This window comes from Episyrphus balteatus, chromosome 1, assembly GCF_945859705.1.
Source record: "Episyrphus balteatus chromosome 1, idEpiBalt1.1, whole genome shotgun sequence".
Taxonomy (NCBI): domain Eukaryota; kingdom Metazoa; phylum Arthropoda; class Insecta; order Diptera; family Syrphidae; genus Episyrphus; species Episyrphus balteatus.
In genome coordinates, this window is record NC_079134.1 from 140,700,965 (window position 1) to 140,720,006 (window position 19,042).

At 29.2% G+C, this 19,042-nt stretch overlaps 2 protein-coding genes across 2 annotated transcripts in view; one reads left to right on the plus strand and one right to left on the minus strand.

The window, feature by feature from the left end:
• LOC129907171 (uncharacterized) overlaps positions 1 to 16,686 on the plus strand; it is an 87,663-nt gene extending 70,977 nt beyond the window's left edge. The window contains exons 2-8 of the mRNA XM_055983260.1: positions 11,099 to 11,462; positions 11,516 to 11,711; positions 11,771 to 12,056; positions 12,113 to 12,824; positions 12,892 to 13,038; positions 15,754 to 15,839; positions 15,902 to 16,686. Of these exons, the coding sequence (XP_055839235.1) occupies positions 11,099 to 11,462; positions 11,516 to 11,711; positions 11,771 to 12,056; positions 12,113 to 12,824; positions 12,892 to 13,038; positions 15,754 to 15,839; positions 15,902 to 16,421 (2,311 nt within the window). The 3' untranslated portion in view covers positions 16,422 to 16,686. The remainder of the gene's footprint in view (positions 1 to 11,098; positions 11,463 to 11,515; positions 11,712 to 11,770; positions 12,057 to 12,112; positions 12,825 to 12,891; positions 13,039 to 15,753; positions 15,840 to 15,901) is intronic.
• LOC129907199 (lysozyme) lies at positions 940 to 7,498 on the minus strand. The gene is made up of 5 exons (XM_055983297.1): positions 7,299 to 7,498; positions 2,421 to 2,621; positions 2,267 to 2,355; positions 2,112 to 2,175; positions 940 to 1,590 (listed from the first exon to the last, which is right to left on the minus strand). The coding sequence occupies exons 2-5, from the start codon at positions 2,566 to 2,568 to the stop codon at positions 1,457 to 1,459; spliced, it is 435 nt and encodes a 144-aa protein (XP_055839272.1). The 5' UTR covers positions 2,569 to 2,621; positions 7,299 to 7,498; the 3' UTR covers positions 940 to 1,456.
• Positions 16,687 to 19,042: the final 2,356 nt, after the last annotated feature.

Genomic DNA, 19,042 nt, shown 5'->3' on the forward strand with positions numbered 1-19,042 from the left:
AAACTACGTCTGATTTGAAAGATTTTTTTTACAGCCAATCAAGAATTTATTACAGTTTTAGTTTGTCTGAAAACTTTTTTTTCTGCAGACAACCGTTTCTCCACAATTTTGCATCAAACACAATTTTCTTCGTTTTTTAAGTTGTTTTTTACACTTTCATATCATTTAAGTCAAAAAAACACGTTAATGAGTATTAATTTTGTGTGCTTTTTATTAAAGCCCAGTTTATTTTCATAAAAAAAATAAGTTTTATTTCATAAAAAAGGCTACTGAAAGTAATTAAAAAAAATAAACAAACTGAGTGAATTAAAAAAAAATAATTTTTGAATAAAAAATTAATTTAAATGCATTAAAAACTTTTTCTGAGCTTCATCTATTTGTTCTTTTCTTAACCACAATAGCTCAGAAAAAGTTTTTAGTCTATTTAAATTAATTTTTTTATTTAAAAATTATTTTTTTTTTTTAATTCACTCAGTTTGTTTATTTTTTTTAATTACTTTCAGTAGCCTTTTTTATGAAATAAAACTTATTTTTTTTATGAAAATAAACTGGGCTTTAATAAAAAGCACACAAAATTAATACTCATTAACGTGTTTTTTTGACTTAAATGATATGAAAGTGTAAAAAACAACTTAAAAAACGAAGAAAATTGTGTTTGATGCAAAATTGTGGAGAAACGGTTGTCTGCAGAAAAAAAAGTTTTCAGACAAACTAAAACTGTAATAAATTCTTGATTGGCTGTAAAAAAAATCTTTCAAATCAGACGTAGTTTGGCAAAGATAAGGCCAGTTAAAGGACAAGAGAGCAAAAATCATAAAAACTGTGGTAACTCGAAAACGGGACGAAAACGAGAAAATTACCTCTTAAGTTTTTCGACTTAAAATGACCTCAGGAACCCATGGTTTTCATTTGGGGCGGTGACTGTGGGACACCCTGTATAACACTTTCCATATATGTTGATAGGTTTTCCCTATCATATCACTTTTCAATTTTATTGGTATTGCAGTTCCAAATATTAAATCTTATACATAAATAATTCTCTTTAATTAATAAATCATCAAATTTTAAATTCACAATTTTTATTTATTTGAATTATATAAAACAATTTTGAATATTTAAACAAGAATTTCTCATAAAACTATGTATGAGCTGATTAGTCCAAAACTACATAAAAAAGAACTTCTATACAAAACTTTGTAAATGTAGGTATAAAAATAATTGTTTTAAAAACTTAACAAAAAAAAAAAGTTAAAGCTTTTCTAATAAAATCAAAAATGTGTTGGGTTTTTTACATCCACACACCGCAAACGTAGTAAAAATTATCGAACCTTGCTGTTTATTATTTTTATTTTTTTTTTTTTGTTAGTGTCATATTTCTCTTTGGCAGTTCAAATACATAATTGTTTTTTTTTTAGTTGTATTTCTTGTTTTTTTTTTTTTGTTTTTATTTTTAAATTCAACATCTTGAGATGTCGGGAAGATTTCGCCCACGACATTTGCTAACCCAACCAGGCCAAGCCTGAAAGCCATGACGATTGAAGATCTGCTTCGCACATCTAGAGTCATCAAGAATGTCGTCGTTGAGGAAATCTATAAAAAAACAAAAACAAAAAAAACATATCAATATTCCATCGTGGGTTGAGTTACCTACAGATTTTGGTCTTTTAAATAAAATCAAAAAAATAAAATAAAACAAAACAAAAGAATTGACTTGAGCCACCCACTTCTTGATTTTAATAATATTTTATTGGTTTTAAATTTATAACTAGCGAACGACCACGTTATAAATTATGATAGTCTAGGATGGTTTGTGTATTGAGAATTTTTGAAAAAAAAAAAAAAATATTTGAGAGTTGAAACTAAATTTGGAGCACGATGTGTTCAACATCAGACGTAGGGCCGTATTTAATAGAAGAACAAAATAATTTGTTTGTTTTTGTTCAAAATAAAGGAGTTGAAGAACTCCCGAGAAGTCTTTTTTTTATTTTTAAATATTCTTAAAAAAATATTGATTTTGATCATTTTAATTCAGTTAGGATTGTTGTAATTTACTGTTAACGGTTTTTGTATACACCTTCTGCAAATGTTACCCCTCAGACTATAATATTTACCTTCACATTTCATATTACAAATGCCACCTTTGCGACCCTTGCGGCACCAGTTCTTGCTGTTGACCTAAAAAAAAACAACAACAAAAAAAAAAACAATTTACATCGATTACTAAATTCAATTAAGAAATTGTGGTTTTTGTATTAAATAAATTTACCTGAAATAATCCATAACTAACACTTGTATTTGGTTGTTGCATTACTTTTGAAGTACTTCGACCGCTTTCGTGTTCAATTAAACAAACCCCTTTAAAAAAAAGGTTTGTTTGATTGGTGAAGATTTTTGAATAAATGATAACGATGGATACTTACAATTTGATAAATAACTCCGTGGGAAGTCGTGTCTTACTAATTCCTTGGCTAATTGACATCGAGTAAAAATTTTTCCTTCAACTTGCAAACTTGCGTGTGATGAAAGGAAAACTATTATCGCTAAAGTTATAATTTGATTTGAAGACATTTTGTTGTTGTTGTTGTTTTTTTTTTTTGCTTGAGGTTTACAAGCTGTTGAATCTGAAACAAAACATAAAAATTAAATTTAGTAGTGCGTACTTGCTCTTAGAATACAAATAACTAAAATGTCTAAGACTTACACTGCCGGTCAATAGAATAGGTTCACCCTATAAACAATAAAGAATTGAATTTTGCGCCTACAAAAATAGAAGGAAAACCCTTTTTAATGATTCATATTCAAAGATATCCCTTTTTCTAACTTATTTATAAAAAAAAAGCTAACTCAAAACTATCGAAACAAAAAATTAATACAGTTTATTCCAATGCTCCCAATATAGACGTTTTTTCATCGGTCAATAGAATAGGTTCTCTTGTCTTATTTGGGAAAATGAGACGTAAACGACTTAACTGTTAATGTAAAATAGTTTCTATCGATAATATTGATTTAATTTAACTGAATTTGTAATTTAAAAAAAAAAGTTTTTGATTAACAACTATCTCAAAAACTCCATTAGTTTTCGGGTAGTAAAACTTTTTCATGTAATTTAAGTTTACTTTCTTCAGGCTTCTTTTATTGGATTTTTTGATTATATTTTATTCGAAAATTATTATCTTCACTCATAGAATTCACGAACAAGACGTTTCCGACCTTTTCCAACAAGTTAAAGGTCCGAAGAGTAGAAAGACTAGTACACAAGTGCTAGATTTTACTCGTTTTTCTACAGTAAAACTGTACTGACGGTGTGAATAGCCCTTTATCCTGTGGAAAAGTCTAACTAAAGAGTCCGAATAAATCACTAAACTTTGAAAAAGTCATTTTGAGAATGAGCTTGCATGAATTTTCAGTGAAACAATGCGACCTATTTTCGATATGCGATCTAGGTTTGAGCACTTCTTATCAATCTTTCTACAGTTTAAAGACTAAGAGTACTTGCAGGGAAAGATTTAATTTAAGATTTTAATACGGAAGAATCGAATACCAACCAAAGGATAGTGCGCTTTTCTTTTCATTTTTAGGCTCTTTTCCCCTCGTATCATATTTTTATTATAGTTTTTTCGTAGTTTTCTTTATTTTTTAACTAGGTTCTACGATTTTTAATTTTTTCTCGATTTTACACAAACACCATAATTTTATTCGATCTAAAACTTGATTTTTATTTTTTATTTCGAAACCAAAACACCTGGACTGTCTGATTTTCCCTTAAAACATATTTAAATAAACTTCACTTTACTCCACCAAATAACCCGCCCATGGCAATTATTATTTAGCATCTAAAACCAAAATATAAAAAAAAATTCAATGTCCCGTTTTCGATAAATAGATTTTTTAAAAAACAAAAAAAAAGTGTTCTTAAAAATTCAAAAACTATTTTTTTTTTCAAAATTTTATTTTTGATTTACATATATTTTGACAATATAAATATTTTTGGATACGAAAATTCGTTGAAATTGAACCCCTAATTAAAAAAAAAAAAAAACTTTTTTGATCAAAGGATAGGTCGTTGTCTCAAAACTAATAACTGCATTTTTTTATCAAAATCGTATTAGCCGTTTTTGAGAAAATTTAATGTTTGCAATATTTCTAGCATTGTTTTTGGGCCAAAAAAATAATTCCAGAAAATCCTCGGTACGGTATCCAAAAACTGCTACATACCAAGTTTGAAGTGGATCGGCTTTAACCATTTAGGCCCAATTTATTGACTCTCCATTAAACTTAAATCGCCATTAAAGGGAATTTTAAAATTAAAAACCAATTTTGTTTAATTCAGACTCTTTTAAGGATTTTTTTGAAGTTTGGCATCATTAACTAATTGAGCATTAAATTTAAAAGTCGTTTTAGTTAAAACACCAAATTCGACCTTTTAAGAGGGATTTTTAGAGTAAATGGAGGTTTTAAAAAGAATTTCTATTTATTCACTCTCCATTAGTGTCAAATGTCATTTCATTTATTGTTTAGTTATTATTTTATTTGAAAAATGTCAAATGAGCTAAAGAAATAAAAAAAAAAACATCACAATTATGAATAAAAGTCCAGACTAGAATTTTTTTGAAGGTATACAATACACATATGCATTTGTACCATAAATAAGTTACACATTATATAAAATGACTGTGGCTCGCCAGAAATTCTATCATTGTTATCTATGGGTAGAGACAAAACTTCATTTAAGATTTTTAATAGACACAAAAGTCAAAGAAATTAATGCATTTCTTGTCTACTTCGCACAGATAGTACTAGATCTACTAGATTACATTCTCCACTTCAAAACTAATCAGGTGCTGCATAATATAAGCATCTCAAAACATTGCAATTGACGCCATGAGAAGAAGAGATCTAAAGCTCACCGCTGGAAAAAATTTCACTTAACTCCTTCTTCTTCTCATAGCTTCAATTGTAGGTTCTCGAGCATTTTCGCCTGGCGTTTTCATCTGCAAAATACTTACGGGCCATAGTTTTTATGGTTTTACTTCAAATTCAAATCTATTTGATTTGACAAAATTGTAGCTTTTGACAGATTATTTTTCAAAAAAAAAATAAAAAATCCCTAGGATATTTTTAACAGAGTTTTAAATTTAAAGTTTCCATTAAAAGTAAGTACTTTAACTAAAGAAGAGTGAATTAAATGAATTTTTAATGATGTATACTTAAAGGCGTCAATAGTTTAACAAGGCCGTTAACTAAAGCGATAAATATAAACATTTAATGGAGGCAGGGGCGTACACTCCCTTGGGGCAAGCGGGGCGTTGCCCCGGGGCCCCCGACCGACCCCAGAGCCCCCACTGGAGACAATGCAGAGAAGAAAACTGTTAGCATAAATTGAGTTACGAAGTAACCAGGGAGACAAATTATGTCATTCAGTGTAATGTATAATGCATTGGTAGCCACACAATATATGTATATTGATTTTAAAAAAAGTTTACCCCAGGGGCTCCAAAAAAATAAACTGCTTATTTAAAAGAAAAATTATAATTTTATCTTAGGGCCCCAAAAAATATTACTTGAAAAATCTTTGCCACCACAAATAATACAAAAATATTATTTGAAGATCCTCAAAAGTGGTTCAAAACAATCAAATGGAAAATTAAATATAAATTCAGGGGCCCCAACATAAATACATCAGGGCCCAAAATAAAAACATTACGTTGTTGGTGGCATTCCGAATATTACTTCAGAACAAAGCCCCCAATACCCATTAATTCTTGGCTCCAAAAAAATGATATTATATTTAAGGGGCCTCTAAGCACTTAATTTTGAGGCTCTAAAAATAATTTTTCAGAGGCCCAAAAATAAAAAAAAATATGTGCGATGATGGAAAATAAAATATGTATTTATTACTTCAGAACAGAGGCCCCAAGAACTATCAATTCTTAGCTAAAAAAATTTTATTTTAGGGGTCTCTAAATATTTAATTTTGGGGGCCCCTAGTACAAGTGCTTACTACTTTTATGAGAGACATTTTAAGTAAGTATGGCAAAGTACATTACGAACATATTAAAACATTAAAATAAACCTAAAAATAAATAAGCCATACAAAAAAAAAACGTATGGCGTATACGTAATTTTTTTTTTGTAACTAAGGGGCCCCCAAATATCAAAGGGGCCCCAAAATTCAGTCTTACCCCGGGGCCCCGGCGACTCAACGTACGCCACTGAATGGAGGCGCAATAAATTGGCCCTTAGGCTGTAGCTCTTTATACAGACCGACATACAGACAGACTGACAAATCTGTGATAAAAACTTAAAATTTTCCGTATTCAGGGGGGGGACCACTAATTTACGTTGAATTATTGCTAAACTTTTTTAAGCACTTCTGGCAAGCGAAGAAATTTGATGATTGGTTGGTATAAAAATTTAAATACATTGCATTTTATAATCGAAATTATAAAACTTATCAGTTACACGTTACACCTATTGACTTGAAAGGCTGGGAAATATCGAAAACATGATATTTTCTAAGAAAAGACGTGGTATCCCTACTGAAAACACCAAGATAATAGTCCAGTAAGACTCAAAAAGATCTTTGAGTCTGCAATTAAAAAAACCTTCGGATAGGATAGGTATGGCCTGGCAGATAGCATGCCATACTTTCAAAACTTTGATACAACAATTTGCAATTGGTTTCATCAACAGTCAGCCGGTCTATGTTAATTGATTTTTAAGAAAATAGATTTATAGTTTGAGATTATACAAAAAATTTCTCTGACAACTTTCTTACTGTAATATATTGTATTTATTACATATCACGTTATAGTCGATTTTTTCTGCATTTCCAAATTTCTTATTCAGCCCACAATTATTGAACTCTCTGTAACCTTTAACCTGTTGATTTTTGTATTTTACTCTTGTATTGAATATTTTGCGATGTACATAAACTAATTATTCCCTATTCACAGTTATTCGCCTTAATATTTTCAGATTTATTTAAATATTGCTCACATTTTTTGTTTATTGACCATTTCAATTTCAATTTTTAAGTAATTTTAACGTACCTATATTTTGTTCTTTTAATCTATCAAGATTTTTGTTGTCCTATTATAATATTCATTTAATTTCAAAATGTTGGCACGATTCCAATCAAAAACGATCATTATTGTCTATCACAATGTAGTCGTACATTATATTGGAATTAAATTTTAATCATTTTTGCATATTTAAATAAATTCACTACAGCATTTTTAATATAATTCATGCAATACCTATATTTTAATGTCAATATGTCAAAAGTAAAAACCTACCCCGACTGATAATTAACTTAGCACTATCAAAATGCCACTGCTATATTATCACTTCACACCAACAAACTACACTCTAAACCGTAAATGATTTTTATCTCGTCAACAATTCGCAAGATTTATTTATATTTTTATTATTTTCTTTTATGTAAATAATAATGCGAGCTCTTTGCGGCGAGATACTTTTCAAAACACTAATTGCAAAAAATAGAAATGTGGGCCTTTTAAAGACTCGGATTGATGCGTTAGGATGTTACAGAACTATATGTTGCTTGTGATAGAATTATGTAGTTACACTGCGCATCACATGATTAAGAACAATTTATTTTACAACTAGAGTAAAAGATCTGGAATCGTATAAACATTTAAAATAAGTTAAGAGTTCTCCGGTCTGACAGTTTTTTCTCCACCATTCAAATGAAATACCTAGTTTGAATCCGAAATGGACAATCCTTATGTGCTTGAGACTAGTTTTAACCAATCAAACAAATAAATAATTTAAAAAAAAACTTTCACTTCAAGATTTTAATTTTGATACTTGTAGTGTGACCAATTATCCTTTTTTTATTCACATCAATTAATTCGATTCTTTTTTAAACTGATGACAAGTTTCATGATTATTCCCTTCAAATGTGTACTTAATCTTGTGATTTGCAGTATATAATGCGCAATATACGATTATGAATGACGATGTTTACTGATCAAATTAATAATATCTACACCCCACGATGCAGAAGATTTAATAATTTTGCATACTTATCATTTCCATTTTAAATGTACTACAATTTAAAAATACCATGCAATGGAAAGAAAAACATTTAAAATGGAAAATTTAAGATAACAGAAGAATGCTGAAAATTTAAGAAAAACAAAAACTATTTTGAGTTTTATAAGGCAAACAAAATTGTATACCAAAATATTAAAATTAAGAAAAATTTGTCTTAGCTTCAATTTATTCACAATTTAAAGTCGATATTAAAAATTTGAATTTTTTAAAGTCTAATGCTGTTGGTAATTCCACATGGGTTACAATCTTAAATGCGAAAAAAATCAGTCTCTAACTACCTTCAGAGTAAATGGATATATGTGTTTTGATACGCAGCCTTCAAAGAAGAGTAATAGTAAAACTTTCAAAAACTACATTTTTGGTTATTTTTTTTAATAGTTCAAAAATATATTTTTAAAATCAATTCTTTTTCTTTTTTTAAGTTGGTGAATGTTATAAAAATTTCATTTTTAAGTGATGGTTTTTTTGTAAATGGCATAACAATTTTTTCGAAAAATTTTAATTTATAAAAAGGTATATTTTTAGAAACCGTCTCTAACGATAGCATACATAACCTAATTCGCTTTTAAACAAAACTTTAAAAAAATTTACATTTCTCACGTTTCTTTTGTCCTTAGAAATATTACATTTAAATTTTTTTTCAAAAAATCTCTAGCATTAAATTCTGTATTCCACAAGCTGTTGCAAGTTGCATTTTAAAGAATTGTTACTCAAACATTCAACATGACTTTGAAACCTTTTTTTTCATCAAAAAAATTTCTTCTGAACAGGCTAATAGGTCTTATGTCCGATTTCACGACGGATTTTTAAACATTAAACAGGCTTTTATACCTTAAAACGGGATTTTTTGGTTTCACCAATCACATTTAGATTTAGCAAGCTTTTAAACACCTTTATAAACTAAATGCCCATTTTTGCATCATTAAAGTGTCATTGAAATGTCATCAGATAATCAGCTGCAGTAAAGAAGTGAATAGAAAAAAAGTATGTTCCAACTTTCCAAAAGAGGATCAGTTGTTGAGTTTTTGTTTGGCCGTCTTATGTGTGTTTTTTTTTATCAGCATTAATTTTTAAAATAAAGAAACCTATTTTGTTTTAACTTTTTTATTTTGTTCGCATATCGAAATGGAGAAACATTTCTTGGCATTTTTTCAACACATAATGCTCTCTCATTATTTCTCACACATTTCGCTTATTAGAAAGAAAAAAACAATTTTTTTCCAGGGATGTGAGGAGAACCTTATTTTAACAAAAATTTCCCTAAAATTTCCCTTTAAGGGCCTGATAAAATTTAAAAAGATTTTTGATAAAAGTGCTTTTAGTCTTTGTTTATGAAATTTGATATTAGTTTGATGATTTTCTATAATTTATCAAAAAAATTTCACGAAAATAGGAAAAATAACTTTTTTAAAAGAGGCCCCAAATAAAAAAATGTGAAAATAGAATAAGTTAAGTACGACAGTCACACGAAATACCTCATTTGCGCCTTTTCCGAACCGCAACACAAACCTTTTAACTCAATTTCTTAAAATTAAAATTGTATTATGTTCGTACAATTTTAAAAACACAATATTATATATAAACATTGCCTGTGCATAATTTCTTCAAAAAAGAACACAAAATTTATCAAAAAATAACCTTATAAAAATCAAATCAGCACTAAACAACAGTAACGTATTTTTTTTTTTTACAATTGAGTCGTTATAATTGAAAGTGGTATAGGTCACATTTTCCTTGATTTTCAAAAATATGTCAATTTTTGTAATCAAACGAACATAATAAAATTATGTAAGAGAGGAACCAAAATATCAAAAAAAAAGGGATTTTTTGACAATAATTTTTAAAAAGTGGAGGGAAAGTGGATTGGGTGATAAAAAGTGAAAAAACGCCTCTTTAGAGGTACAAAGGTTCAAAAAAACTATAGTATTTTTTTTGTAAATTTTTGAAAAAAAAAATACACTTTAATTAATTTTTAAAAATGTCTTCCAAATGCACCGAGTGAAACATTAGAGCAAGGTCTTTTTAAGCTTTATGGATCCCCTTGTCATCGAGATCATAAATGCTTATAAAAGGGTGGTTTGCAATAACAAAAAAGTCCTGAGGATTCTTCCATCCGTTGATTCCGTTAAAGGAGGTTTGTTTACTTTTATATGTATCAAATTACCTTAAAAGAAGGAATAAGCCAGTAAAAATCAGTTTAAAGTAATTTTAAATTTATTGCTTTTAAAATTCAGTAAAACCAATCTGCATTAAGAAAGATTTGTTTGAAAAATTATAGTTTACTTTTTATCTGAGCTTGTTTTTAATAAGAATAGAATTAAAAACAACATAGTTTCAGTTTAAAAGCTTTAGCCGTTGAAAAAACGAAATTGCATAGCAAAGTTGGAAGGACAGAAGTGCAAATCCAATTTTCAATTTGTCAAAGCCCTTTCATGTCTCAAAACTCTAAGTTTTCATAGTTTTATTCCTATCAAACGTTTATTGTGTTCCAACTTTATTACACAACAAACGAAAATCATATCACATTCTCAGAATTTTCACATGATTATGACAAAATTAATTAACTTATTTACTCATTTTCCACATTTAATTCAAAGCTATGTCGCATACCGTGTTATATCATATGATTTGAATAATAGGTCAAATGCCGGCAATCACCTACATAAATCAGAGTCATATCAACTAAAATTACCACCCCTCTCAACCTCTAACACACTCAGTAATCCACAAATATAGCTCTTACAAATTTCATCTATAGAAACTTTTAGCTTAGACACCATGTCGAGATTGAAAGATATAAATCTTATTGTTTGATTAGAGCGTATGCTTTAAATGGCAAATTGTTTGAGTAATTTAACAATTGCATTCGCGACACTGCCTAATCAAATAATGCGTAACGCATTCAACACGATGTGCAACTTTTAAAACTAACTAAACTATACATACAATATCACTTGACCCAAAAAAACAGCTTTTTTTACAAACCATTTTTTTTTTTTCTTCTTTTTCATTACAGAAACCTTAGGATAGTTGTTGCATGTCTGATTCTATTGAATTCATTGATAACTGTACAGGCTATTGAAGATGACATTGAGAGTAATGCAACATTAATAAGTTTTGATGAAAGTGCAACGTCACCTTCAACTTCTACATCAACAACCACAACAACAACTACAACAACAACATCTACACCAAAGAGTTCGGTTAAGTTTTTCCAAAAAAGCTCACCAAAGAAACGAAGAGTCGAAATAGACTCAATTCCAATTGGCCAAGATGCAGAAGATTGGAAATGTCCGAACATTACAAGTTCCAGGAGTTTGGAATGTGGCTGTGATTTGCCACATACTTTAAGATGCAATGGTGATCTTCATGGACTTTCGGTGAGTTTTTCTAAAAACAGAAGAAGAAATATTTTTTAACTTAAAATGTATAGGTCCTATCGGAGAGCCTTAGGGCATCCCCATATCCCATCTCGTTGCTTGATTGTTCACTAAGGAATGTGAGCTTTTTGAGTGATGCTAAAATTTTTGAAAACATATCCTTGCATGGTTTGGTGATATCATCTGGTGAAATTAAAAGAGTCCACAAGTCAGCTTTTTTGGGCCTGAAGACACCACTTCAAGCTTTAGGTAAAAGCTGTTTCAAACTCACAAGATTTGTCTTTTCTTAATGTTTCAAATTTTAACAGGTTTGCCAAGTAACGCTCTTCTTAGTGTTCCCTGGAACTCCATTACCCATTTGACATCTTTGGAACGACTTGATTTGTCAAATAATAAGATAAAAGCTCTTGGAACTGCTGACTTTGCCAGCTTACAAAACCTCATTTATCTTGAATTAAGCAATAACCAAATATCCAGCATTTCTGTAAGGTCTTTCACAAATGCTAAAAGACTTGAAGTTTTAAAGCTTGGAGGCAATCGGCTGGGAGATTTTCCTTCGAGCTTGCGATCGCTTAGTCAGTGTTATAACCTTCGGTAAGCTTTTTTTTCCGAATATTAAAAAGTAATTTAAATCTCTTTTTCTTCTTCAGTCAATTAGATCTCAGTTCAAATTCAATAAATGGACCACTATCAGCGTCTACAATACCGGCTCTTCGGAATCTCGAGTCTCTCAACCTAGACAAAAACCTAATCAAAAGCATTCAGAATAAAGCTTTACAAAATTTCAGCCACTTAACTAGTCTGTCACTTCGACACAATCAAATTGATGTTCTGCAAGATCATGCTTTTTACGGACTTGGGGCTCTAGAAAACTTAGACTTGAGTTATAATGGAATTGTTGCTATATCAAGTTCTTCACTACAGCATTTGGCCCGTTTAAAAGTTCTTGATATTACTCATAACTTCTTGAGAGCTTTAACATCGGATTTGATTGCACCACTGCCATCTTTGAATGAGCTACGTCTATCAGGAAATGATATATCAATTGTTGCTAAAAACGCATTTGATGGAGCTAAGGAATTGAAGAGCTTATCTCTTCAAGAGAATCCACTTTCATGTGATTGTACAATTCGACCATTTGCTGAATGGCTTCAAGTTGCCAAATTACCATCACAAGATTTGATTAGTCCAACTTGTGTTACCCCACCGAGATTAGAGGGAGCTCCTTTGATTCAGGTTCCAGTTGAGTCATTGCACTGTGATATGGATAATATTGAAAAGGATAATGCCAATATCTTAGAGCAACTTGAAGCTCTCTCAAGACAGAATAACTCGACGAATATCAGGGATCTAAGTGAGAAGGTATTAAGTTTTGTATGAAATATTTGATGTACAATATTTTTCATTAATCTTTTTTCTAAAATTTTAGATATCTTTATTGGAACTTCATTATTCAGCTGATTATGGACTTATTTTGCAATGGATTCTGAACCTCAGTCAAGATGATTACATGTGCGATGCAATTTTCGTTTACAAAGAAGAAAATATCAACGAAATTCTGATTGATAAATCACCGGTAAGTTTTTTTCGAATTCAGAAATCATATTTTACTGTTCCTAATACTTTCGAAAACTATAGCTTTCAAAAGCATTTCCCTAAAGCGAAAAATTGAAATACAAATATATTTTGAAATTAGTGCAACAAATGTTTGTAGCAAAATGTATGTTTTACGAAAATGGTAAATAAATTTCAAAAACTAATTATTTGGAAAGTTCATGCAATTTGTGGTAACTTGCATGTTTTCATCATTTTTGACATTTTTGCATTACTTACCTATGTAACTGTTATTAAAAGTATCTGTTATAGAAGCACTTTCTTTTTTATTTCTCAGTTTTAACAAAGAAGCGTTAAAACAACTAAAAACTTTATTTTGAACAGTAAAAAATTTCAAATTTTTTTTGTAAAAATTTTTCGTAATAAAAATATGGGTTTATTTTTAAAAAAATTTTGGCCATATTTATTGTTATTTGAATTCAGAAAAGAAAATACCAATATTAGTAGAAGTAAAATAGTAGGTAAATACAATCAAGAAATAAAAAAAAACAATTGTTACACTCATGAAACTTGGCAAAAAGTTTGCTTTTGGGATAAGAACCAAGGATAAAAAAGTCTGTGTGTTTTTTTCGCGGACAAGAGCGAGGGGGTGAAGGTCAAAAATATATTAAACAAAATTGTTTGTGCAATATCATCACGACATATGTTTTTAAGGTATTTTTTGATGCTGAATCTAATGACATAAAAATAAACTCAATGCAATTGCTCTAAGAAATGTTATCGCCGATTAAAAACAAGGGTGCTTGTTTTTTTACCTCAACGGAAACCCATGTGAGAAACATCCAACACTAATAAAATTCGAGATGAAGGTTTTAGATAAAGCAGGGACAAAGGATTCGAAAAGTTCTTAAAATTTTGTATGGTGAGAGTGTTTTTTTGATGGGTTGAGTTATGTGTGAGAAAGGAATAATAACAGCTGACTTATATTTTATTAATTTTTAAAACTTGGTGAAAAGTTTTGTTTGGTATTAGAATTAGGAATTTATAAAGTGTACAAAATTATTTAGAGTGAAAGGGTGTTTTTTTTTTTTTTAATGATGAAATTCCGAACTAGTACCACAAAAAGTGGGAAAAAACTGTTACACCAATAAAAATTGGTAAAAATGTATCACTTATAATAGAAACTAAGAATCCAAGCAGTCTATACAAATATTTTATGTGAAATGGTATTTTTTTTTGGAAAAAGGGAAATCCGCGATAAGTCCGATAAAATCAATGGTATGAAAGGTGCCCTTACGAAATTCATTATTTATTAAATAATTATACTGACGTTTGAATAAAAGATAATAAAAATTGAAGCAATTCGGTTGGGTTCCCTAATAATTTTTTTAAGTTACTCAACTTTATATTTGTTTTCTGAAACCGGTTCCTTATCAAATTTGGGAATAATAAAATATAGTAGCGGTTAAATCGTTTGATTTTATTTTTCATTCTTTTTTTTCTAAAAAAAGAAAAAATTGTTTCTCCTCAAAAAAATAGCTCCTTTTCATTATTTTTTTTTTTTTTTTAACTTTTTAAAATACAATAAATATAGTAACAATCGGTTAGTATTGAATTTGTGGCACTCCTTTTATTTAAGATACTGCATCATTATTGCAGTTTAATTTCCAAATTCCCTAACTACGGACTGCAAGATTTCTATGTCTTCTAAAAGCAGTTTAAAAGGCCTTTCAAAAATACCAATCTTTTTATACATTTTTGCTATTATTCACGCCACAAATTCTACTTTGGGCCCTCTCGGTCCAAGACGCATCTCAAGGAACTCTAAACAACTTTAGATTAAAAAAAAAAAAACTGATAAGAAGCTATAGTATCGTTTTCTTTTTTCTCTTTTCTCAACTCAACTTACACACTTCAGTTTTATTTTCATCTTATGCGAATCATACTGTAACACATAAAAATTGATAAGTAGGACTCAATTATTTTTCAACTGATGACCAAAATGCAAGAAAAAATATCTATGCAAACACACTGCAAACGAAAAGTAAAAATTGTAAAAAAAGTACGTATACACCACAGTGACCGATTTTTTAAGTTATTGTGTGTGAACCTCAAATTAACTTACTATTAGATGTTTTCTAATAAAACATTTATCATTTCCATTAAATATATAATTTTTCTTTAAATCCAAGAAACTTTCAAAATTTAGTTGTCTGCCTTGTCATATAACCAATTTATCGCACATTAAGCCACAGTAAACTTTTTGGGGGCTGTATGAAAAAGTTATTCTCCTTCCAACTGAATTCTTAAATAGAATATTAATTCATTTTGTCACGACAATGATATTGCGTGATGTCTTTTAGTAAAACTGAAACACATACGATTATTTTATTTTACTAGTTGAATAGGAGAAATAATAAAGAAACTTGGAGTCAAAAAATATTCACCTGGTACGTAAAATAACCTCTTTCCAAGCTTTGTCTAACAATAATGTGTGCTTTTTTATTAAACACACTACACACATGTCAAACACCATTATGAATTATGTGTGTAATTATTTTTTAAAATCAATAAAAAAAAAAGAAAAATAATAATAATAATAATTATTAGAGGAAAACCTTGAAATTGAATTATGAAGTTCAGAGTCATGTAACAAATGTTAAAGGATATTTTAGTTGTGAAATTCAAATAAGTTATTCATTTTATTTATTTAAACTTTTTATATTTTTATTTGTAGATCCATTGTGAAAGCAAAATCATCAACGGTCAAAATACAGTCAGCGTAATAGTTCCTGAAAGTTCAATCTTAGAAATCGGTGAAAGGTATTACATTCTTCAACTTTTCTTTTGAATCACTTTTAATCCATTTTGTTTTATTTTTCTAGCTATCGTTTTTGTCTTGTCCTAGTGCAGGAAGACAATCCAAAGTCCGAAGTCGTTATTGGTTGTTCAAACATTACCAAACTTCAATTGAGCAATCCAAATTCGAATTTCGAAATTCGACCACCAACAACTTCACTCAATCGAAGACCGATCTACGCTTCTGATATATCTAACTTTGATCGAGTTTCAACACACAGTGATGAGATCAGTGGCAACGATGACCAAAGTCCACTTTCTGCAGGGCGAAAATATTCGAGGTCCGAATATCCAAATGGAGAAAATGTTCGAGCTTATAACTTTATCGATAGCTTGAACAAAAGCTTCCTGCCTGGACTTGGTCTTGGTATCTTAGTCACAAGTATATTTGTCTTGATCTGGGGTGCAACCCGGATAAGAAGTAATAGTCGTCCAAGTACTCCCACCGCAACAACATGCTATGCAGCTTCGGAAAGAATTGCTCATTTGGCAGATCCAGAGCACGGAGCAAGGTATTTGAAACTGCAAGCAACTACAAGTCTGTAGGGCTTTCAAAGTCTTGAAGACAGCATTTTTTTGAGTTGATCCTGTGAATGGATTTAAAACTCTTGTGATAATTCCAGTACCAATGTGCCGTGTTCTGCAAATGCGCAAAAAACATATAAAATACAGTCGAAAGCAGATGTTTCTCAATTTTAATGAGAAACAGAAAAAACATGAGCTAGGAAGTCTACAAATAAAAACAACCAAATATTCTGTTGTTGTTTCTTCCTCTGTACTTAATAATAGATTAATGTTTTGTTTTTATTTTTTTTTTTTTTATATTTTATATTGTTATTATGTAGATTAAAAAAATTAATTGTTAACATATTTTTTCTAAACTCTTTCTTTATCTTTCTTTCTTTTTATTTATTACTGACAACATTTGTTTTACTATTAGCATTAATTGTGCCATAAATAAGTTTTGTATATTAATTAATATAAAAAAATAAATAAAATATGTAAAAATGTTATATATATTTTTGCGAAAATATTTAAGTCATTAACAATAATATTAATTTATTTTATTAAATTAATTTTTTAAATTTAATAATGTAGATGTAAGAATTGAATTTAATTTAACTATCTTTTTTTTTGTATACAAACGTTTGAGTGTTCACTTTGAAAGATTTGCATTAAAAATGTTTTAAAAAATATGTGAATTAAAAAATAAATTATTAAAATAAATTATGCCTTAATTTAAAAGTTATTTACATATTGACATATCCCTTTAGATTTGTAAAACGCAAAGTATGTTGATAAAAACACTGAAATTGGTTGAATAATGACGAAGTTAAAATTTTTACACTGCTGAATGTCGAAAAACGTTATTTGCCTCTAAACTCAGGTTTTGGGGTGTAATTTAATGTTTACATTTACATACCATTTCAAAAACCCTTTTAAACGTGATATGTCTTCGTGCAAGCATTCTTTTAATGTAGTTGAAAGATTTAAAACTTTTATTTGAAATAGTATAAAGAATATAAGGAAATCAGCTTTGAGTGATGCTTGATCCATTGTGCATGAGCTTTTTGAAAATTAATTAGAATTTCAATTTTACTTTTTATTTTTTCTGAAGACTTCAAAATGAAAAAAAAATATTACTCATACACCACGGTTACCCATACAACTTTCGATTTATTAGTTAAATAACCAGTCTAAACCAATTTCCTATGAACGGTAGATAAAACAAGCATTTTCAAACTGATCCAAATATAAAAAGTTAACTCTAGTTGCCTAGCATTATCTTATAGTTTTCCATTAGGTCTCCAGGTGGTTTACGAGTTTTCGATTAGGTCTCCAGATTTTTAGCAACTACGCTCTAGAGTTCAAATGCTTATGCTGTATTTAAATGACCTGACTTCTTTTAACAAAAGAGCATCAATATAATGTGTTGTCATGTGAGCGTCATATTTGTACCAAGTTTCAGTTCGATTCGATGATTGGTAGTGGGTCAAAAGTGGGTCCCTGTTTGTTAGTAACTTACAAGTAGTACTGTAACCTAATAAAAGAGTATTAAAATAATTATGATATGTTGACGTAAAAAAAAGTTTTTTTTTTATTGAAAAATTTGAGTGTTTTCTTAAAGTTAAACTTTTTTATTTGATTTTTTTTTTTTTATAATGAGCGCGCATTAAGGGATTAATCTACCCGGATTAATCTATTAGCGTTTTCAATTCAAATCCGGAGTCAAAAAAAATCTATGACGTCACGTTTCAAAGATAAAAATTAATTTTGATCTGCTTATATCTCGAAAACGTGACGTCATAGATTTTTTTTGACTCCGGATTTGAATTAAAAACGCTAAAATCTATTAGAAAAGTATATTTTGGTTTACGGAAAAAATAAATTCCCAGTTTTATTGAACATTGAAACTTTTCATTATATCATGTTTTCTTATATTTACTTAAAAACATAGTTGGCAACCATATAACCCCAATATTTTCAATTTTCTTATGAAACATAAATAGAAGAGATCCCAAAATTGTGATAAATTAAAAAAAAATGCATGAAATAGCGTAATTAGAGGTCTTAAAGTGTGTTTTACTAAATTGGCATTTTTTGGACTTTGTTCTCAATTTTTTTGATTTTTTTGTAACGAATATGAATCTATGAGTTCTAAATCTTAAATCTAACACCTTTTTGACATGAATTTAGCCCAATTTCTAGCTTATATACTGTTTTGAAAATTAAAATTCTATTTTAACCCTCATTCTTTCCGCCATTTTGGAGCCGCCATTTTGATTAAAAAAAAGTTGGCAGTCTTTTCGTATTCTCCATACTATAATCATTCAGTGTACCAAATTTCATGACTTTTCGTCCAGAAATGGCCGTGCAAATGAATTTTGTCGCCAAAAACGTCAAATGGCACCACTGTGCGACGGTGCTCAAGAGACGTAATTGTATCAGTTATTGATCTATCACCTATCATTTTTATAGCTCTATTTTGTATTCTATCCAAGAAACTCAACGAGGTTATGGGAGCACCTGCCCATATGTTGGAGTTATATTCTAGCTTTGGACGGAAATTGTATTAAAACTGCTTACCAAATCCTTATGAATGCTACCTATGTATTTTTTTGTATCCAATTCGAAAATTATTAGACTCAAAAATTACTTAGGTAGGT

Excerpts from the sequence above, each read along its gene's own strand:
- LOC129907199 (XM_055983297.1), bottom strand. The coding sequence starts at position 2,568 with ATGTCTTCAAATCAAATTATAACTTTAGCGATAATAGTTTTCCTTTCA. Across the intron at positions 2,356-2,420 it reads ACGGAGTTATTTATCAAATT|GGGTTTGTTTAATTGAACAC; the intron begins GTAAGTATCCAT and ends TTTTTTTTAAAG. Across the intron at positions 1,591-2,111 it reads TTGTAATATGAAATGTGAAG|ATTTCCTCAACGACGACATT; the intron begins GTAAATATTATA and ends GTTTTTTTATAG.